The 7,048-nt window shown below is 48.8% G+C and overlaps 1 protein-coding gene across 1 annotated transcript; it reads right to left on the reverse strand.

Annotated features, from left to right (window-relative positions):
* Positions 1-553: 553 nt before the first annotated feature.
* Positions 554-808, reverse strand: CTXN1 (cortexin 1). The gene has a single exon (XM_084826233.1). The coding sequence runs from the start codon at positions 806-808 to the stop codon at positions 554-556; it is 255 nt and encodes an 84-aa protein (XP_084682359.1).
* Between the last annotated feature and the right edge of the window lie 6,240 nt (positions 809-7,048).

The raw sequence follows: 7,048 nt of genomic DNA on the forward strand, positions 1-7,048 counted from the left end.
TAAAGTGTGCCTCTGAGCATGCTAAGACGTAAGAACAATGTTGACTTTTACACACCGCTTCGCCCTTACAGAACTCAAATTATTGGGTGAGGAAGCTGGAATCACTGTCCTTGTATCAGAAAACATGGCCTCCCAAACAAATTTGAGCCCAGGTGCTACCCAGGGAAAAATCACTCCTGTCTCTCAAAAGGCCCTATATTCCCTCCCAAGACCTCTCCCACCCATCACAGTTTAGGCATTTATTCTTTCTTTCCCTCCCACCAACACAACACAGTGTTTCCCTCCCCATGCCCCTTTACCCCACCCCACCCCCCAAACCTAGCACAACCCACCACGACACAAGACACTTAGGGTCACAGCAAAAGGGGGGGCATGTTCCTCCCTGCCCCCCAAGACATAACGCCTCACACAGAAACATAGATGTGAAGAGGGATCGATCCCACGATCCCCCCCAAAAAAACCCACATGCCTGACTTCCCCCATTGCCCCCCACAGCTCCGGAAGGCTCCAGAGGTGAAACGTAGTTAGGGCGCCCCAGATCCGGGGGCCAGAGCTACACCAGGGCATAATCAAACTGGCCCCTCTCCAACCCCTCCTTGTGGTCGGTCCAGGATGAGGCGGGCATCCGGCTGTAAGGGTCCAGCAAGATCCGGAAACAGCGCACCATCAGCATCACCAGAAAGATCAGCAAAAAGATGACGAACGCGAACACCGTCTTTTGCTCCGCATCCATGCCGAGGGCACTGGGTCCGGGCTCCGCCTGCCCCGGGGACAGCAGTTCGTAATCCAGGGTCGAGGCGTCATCCATCACGGCAGCGCAACACACCCACCTCGCCAGCAATGGTGGCAGCAGAGCCCGGCCCGTCACACAGCCCACATCTCCCAGCGTCGAGGGGAGGGGTGGGGTGGGGCAGCGCCCGTTCCACCCAAGTAAGACCGCTCGCAAGCCCAAGATCTACTCCATGGCAGAGATTGGGGAGGCGGTGTGGAGCCACAGGATGAACACTCCAGTTCCCTGAGGAAACAGAACATTATAAACAGATCACTGTCGGGAAAGTCTCCATTTTAAAACAGCTCTTCACATCAATTTTGTCCCTTCACAGAAGCTTCGCTTAACAGCAGATTTCTTTAAGAATTATATTATTATCATCATCACCATCATCATCCGGCCTCTTGCAAAGAGCTCAACGTGGCTTACATCATCCTTTGCCTCTCTATTTTTATCCTTCCAACAACCCTGTGAGGTAGGTTAGACTGAGCAGTCCAAAGTCACCCAGTGAGCTTCCATGGCCAAGTGGGGACTAGAACCCAGATCTCCAGAGTCCCAGTCTAACACTCTAACTACGATGCAAGACTGGGCCTCTTGCGGTTGCTTCTGCAAGAGAATTTTGGGGTGGAGCACATGACCTGCGAACTGGCGCATAATAGAAAGTGGCGCGGGGAAGGCATTGCTAGAGCTGGGCTGATGGGGTGCTGGCCCCAAAGTCTATTTTCCCTGGGCCCCAAAGGCTGAATCTATACATAGCAGTTATACTATTATCATACCATTATCATAACTATTGGTACACACGACACCAATGGGCACTAATAGTTATAATGGTATGATAATGGTGTAACTGCTATGTGTAGATTCAGCCAAAGTCTGTTTCCTTGGGCCCCAAAGTCTATTTCCCCAGGCCCCAACTGTCTATTAATGCCAACTGACTTTTTTTTTCTTAACTTAATTGCTATGCAGGGGGGTGGATTTCCTGGGGGATCCCAGTTGAGAAAGGTTAACCCTTCCCTCCCTGTTTGCAGTGCCCCCCCAAACCTCCTCCCACACAGCCATTAAGCTTAGAAATAACTTCCCTTGGTGCCAATGGAAGCTTTTCTTTTAAGATTAATTTCACTGGGCAGGAGCAATTATTCCTCCAGGAGGGGAAGAGAGAGACATGGGAGGAGAAACCCCAAGAGGTTGCAATTTAATCGCCATCGAAGAGGAACAATTTATTTGCGATGATCTGGTGTGGGGTGCAAATTTAATTAAATAATTTGTTTCATTGGAGGTGATTTGGTTGAGAACTCAACGGACTGCCTAGGCCTCCTGCAAAATGTAGACAAATCCTAGTTGTTATTTCTAAATGGGCAATGTAGAGATAAAAATTAGCATGTGCTAATTTGATGCAGATTTGTGTTCTATGGGCCTGGGCCCCAAGTCTTTTAAGTGCCCCCTGTGGGAAAGGCAAAGCAACGGCCCCATTTTCAAACCACCACCAGTTCAGGAAGAGAAAGAAGAGAGAGAGAGAGAGGGAGTGTGGGGAGGTGGAGAGGTTGAAGGCAGAGTTTTTGTTTCCATACCTCCAGCCTTCTGTCCAAGGGAGTTGGCATCTCTAGGATCAAGAAAAAGGGGCCTGCTTCAAATGCCAGAAATGGCATGACCGAGACAACAGGGCCCCGAGCATGCGCAGAGTGCCTTTCTCACAACACCAAAGAATCCCAGCCAGTCTTTGAGAGCTCTCAAACGGCACATTTTCTTTGCACTGGCCACTGCTGTCAACTGTGAGGCATGCTCGCGTGGGGAGGAACTCTCTGGACATGCTCAGAGGAATTCTTGTTTACAGTGGTGTGGTTAGCTAATTTAAGAGTCCAGTCTTAACAGTCTTACTTACACCAGGGATATACTTCCAAGTGTGGAACTGCAAAGTGGGGCACCACGGACCTCTCCCGCAAAATCCTGCCCTGACGGCACCTCTGCTTTCTTATTACCACTTTGCCAGTTCCCCCTGCCAGATAAGCCCCTGCTGCTACTGCCAAATGTGAAAGCTGCCTCCTCCCTGAGCAACATAGCAATAGCCCTTTTAATGACCAAGCATCCGCAACCAAGAGGCTTTTATCCCTTTTGTTGGTTTCTTTGTTTTTAAGTCTCTCATTTCTTTATTTCATCCCTTTGACAATGTCAGTGATCCCAGACAGACAAAAAGAAGTCCTTCACCTGCACAAATGCAGAATGAACTGGTGGAACTCCCCACGAGCTGTGCAGCGATCCCCCACCCCCACCCCATTTAGATGCAAGGGATATCGCATTCCTGATAAAACTGCCTGCTCGCTATCTCATAGGCACAGCAAAAGAGGAAAGAGAAACAGGGAGGGAAGAGGTAAACAGGAGGGCACCAATTCTTAAGAGTTATGTAACTGTTATTATAATGACAACCAGCTGGAACTGACAGTCCAGGGAAGGGGAAAATTGAGGCAGGAGCCCCTGGAATCTTGGCACCCACGGTGGTGGTGTATTTTGCCTCCATGGTTGCACCAGTCCTGCTTAGCCCTGGAATACATGAGGTAGAGAGGTCTACTAGCAGCCATTCCACCTGGCTGCAGCAGCAGCAGGAGAGATGGAACAGCTCAGCTGAAAAAACCTTAGCCATTTAGCATCTCCCCTCCTGAACGGTCTCTGTTCCAACTGGTTAGCATGGTAAGAACAATTATGTAAGTTTCAGAATCAGCCCCAGAGCTTGACTGCTTGTTTTTCCTCTTCCCTCCTCATCTTTTTCTTTCTTTTGTCCTGTCTATTAGATTGTATGGCTGTGAGCACTGTTGTCATTTTTAATCCCTGTACAATGCTAAGAAACCATAGGTGCTTGATGATGATAATGATAATAATAATAATAATAATGAGACTACTTCTGATCATGTGCAAAGTGCACCCCCTTCAGCACTGATTAATGCCATGCAACATCCACTCATCTGCAATCATGGGAACATGTCCAAATGGAACAGAGTTCTGCTCCTTGGAAATATTTATTTATTTGCATTTCGAATACTTTTACCTTGCTTTCCTGCCATTTGTACTGAAGGAGCTGCACGGAACACAATTTATAATGGATTTTTTAAAATAATTCTAACAATAACCAACTCAAGATCAATAGAGCTCACTTATCCAGCAGCCAAAACCAATGGCAGTGAAAGATTATAAAACTTAAACGTGGGCCTTTTATTCCCAGCCTTAGCCCCGCCCCCCTTTAATGTTTTCCTTTGATATTTTACAGACAATGCAGGTTTTTTTGTCAAAAGAAGCAACGCATCATTTTCCAAGTCAAAGGAAAACAGCTGGCAGCAAACAGGCAATGCCGTTCTTTCATAAGCATTTTGTCTGCATTTATTACAAGTCCCGTTCCCTTTGCAACCTTTCTTTTAAAAAACGATATTGCTAATAACTATGGGAAAGAGAGGCAGACAGATAAGAAAATGACATCAATACAGACTGAACAGGTGTCACAAGTGTGCGGACAGAGTGAAGACACAGTGGCCACGCTCTACCGAATGGTTCTCAGGCCCAACTAAATGAACAGCTGCGCTCAACAGGGTTCGCCCAAGGAAAATGCCCAACATATCATGCCCCTCTGTGCATGGCACAGTTTTGATCACATTCCCCTGCCACTCCGCCACAAAAAAAGCAGCCACAGCAAAAAATAAGTGCTTGGTAGTGGCAATCCAAGACAGGTCTACTGCAGAACAAGCAGCTTTCTTGGGTACTGAATGCCAATAAAATTGAGAGAACACTCCCTGAATATTAGCTCCAGTGGAAAGTTCCCTGGACTGCAGACTCCGGCCTCCTCCATCAGCCAGAGAACCCAGAGACTCCCCACTTCACCTCCCAGGAAGAACATCACGGCAAGGGGGACCAACCTAGCCTCATCCATCAGCCAGAGAAGGTGCAGTTGCAGGGAGCTTGTTTGGTCTTTCCCTGCGAGAAAGAACACCAATAAAAATGTTGACTCTAAGATCGGGTGACTGAGCATTGCGTTTTTCCTCCTCCCTCCCAGTCCCTTTTCCTTTTGTGTCATGTCCTTTTGACAGTATGCCTGAGGGCAGGGATGGTCTTATTGTTAATCTTTTTAAGCAGCTCTGGGAGCCTTTTTTGGGGGGGGAGGAGGTTGAAGAGCGGGATTAAAATGCCACAAATAACATGAATAAATACTCACAAGAAGAACAAGGAGCTGGGCAGGGAGAGTTCATCTGACCCAGTATCCTGTTTTCTGCAGTGGACAGCCAAATGCCTCCGGGGATCAGGGCATGGATAAGTTGACAAGCCAAAGGAGGCCAACCGTTTGGGGGATAAGGAAGATAGCAGTGGCTGCAGCAATAAAGCACCCCCCCCCCCGAAAGTATCAGCGCTGCTGGGAGCTGCAGTCCTGCATGTCAGGGGGTGGGGGTGGGCAGGTTGCTGACCTGGATCACCAATTCCACTGCCAAACTGCTCATACTGTCAAGGAGTTTCTTCTAATGTTCAGCCCAAATCTACCCCCCTGTAACTTCAGCCCTTTCCACCTTGTCCTGCTCTGGCAGCAGCAGAGAACTGGCCCCTTTCTGCATGACAGCCCTTCGGGATTTGAGCAGCAGCCATCCAAAGTTTCAGGCAGAGAAAGATCTTCTTTTACTCCACAAAATTCTTTAACAGATTCTGGGAATTCTCTGTACAAAAACTGTGTGCTACCTCTTAGCTGCAGCCTTTCCTCTAAAAGCAAAGTTAAGACTCCAGTCCTCATGATTCTAAAAATAAATAGAAACACAGGAAGCTGCCTTATACCAAATCATACCATCGCTCAGAATTGTCAACACTGATGGGCACCGCATCTTCAGGGTTTCAGGCAGGATTCCTTCCTAGCCCGACCTGGAGATGCCAGGAAATCAAACCTGGGACCTTCTGCCTCTAAGTGACAGCCTTCCCCTTAAAAATAAACTAAGATTCTAGTCCTCATGGTTATAAATAAACAGGCTGCTTTAAATAGGAATATACTGAGACATGCAATGGGTCTGTCTTGTCTACTGGGAGCGGCTCTCTGGGGTTTCAGGCAAGGCGCTCTCTCAGCCCTACCTGAAGATGCCAAGGTTTGAACCTGGGACCTGCAAAGCAGGGGCAATTCTACCAAGCAACAGCTCCTCCACTGACTGAGTCTCTCCCAAAGTCAATGCGATCAACACGCAAAGCCGTCTGTCCCCCAAAACGTGCGTCCTTCTGCCACAGTCCAGGATGCGCCCAGAAAAGAGCAACAGAATCTTCCGTGAGGTCAGGAACAAACGCCGTTCCTAATCTCATGGGGCCCTCGGCATCCAAAATGTCCACCCCCAGAGCCTGCCGAATCGCATGTACCTCTGAGAGTGGAGCTGATCGTTCCAGACGCTTCCCAAACCCTGGGCTGTAACATCTCCAAAGATCTCTGTCATGTTCATCTACAACCCTGCCGTCTGCGGAGGCTGCATGTCCCCAGCTTATGGGATTTAAGCTTCGTTTTGGTCAATGTGGCAGCTCATTGAAATCGATGAAGGCCTCGCGGTGTGCTGAGTGGCGTGAGCGCAATCCGGAAAGTTGTGAAGCAATGTGCACCGTCTGGACTCAAAAAGCACGGGGGGGGGCAACTTCTCCCCCTCCAAATTTCTCCCTAGATCTGGGGCGGGGCGGGTAAATTTCCAAATTGCATACCTTACACCAGAGCTGGTGTCAAGAGTTGGCATGCTCAGGCTTTGCCAAAAGCCCACACGCCTTGTTCCCTGACTCTTTGCTGGCCAAGAAAGAAAGTGGTAGCCATGATGAGAAAAAGGATGAGGAGCAAAAGCAGCTGGTGAAATGGAGGTGAGAAGGGAGACTCACCAAGGGAGGGGAGCCCACACTATAGAGCACTCCGGGAACACAGTTTGCTCTCTGTTCGTTCGTGCATTTTTCCTGCCCCAACATCACCACCAACACAATTTAAAAAGTGATCGTGCATGTGACGGAACCGAGATTGTGTGTGTGTGTTTGAACCGGTGTGTGTGTGTGTGTGTGTGCATCTTGTGCATTTTCGTTTGTAACGCTGACGGCAGGGTGTGCTAGGAAGAGCTTTCTACTAAAACATGCTAGAATTTGGGGTGTTTTGCAGTTTTGGGCTCACCCCCTTTTGCATTTGCACCAGAACGCGGCCCCTGAGAGCTAAGCTGAAATTGAATTTGATCCTTGGGCTGAAAGAGATTTCCCACCCCTGCTGTAAGTCCTGGGTTTACTTGTGGGGGGGAGGGCACTTTGTATATGCCC

This window comes from Heloderma suspectum, chromosome Z (assembly GCF_057233095.1).
Source record: "Heloderma suspectum isolate Gila_16-S chromosome Z, 16-S_ref, whole genome shotgun sequence".
Taxonomy (NCBI): Eukaryota; Metazoa; Chordata; class Lepidosauria; order Squamata; family Helodermatidae; genus Heloderma; species Heloderma suspectum.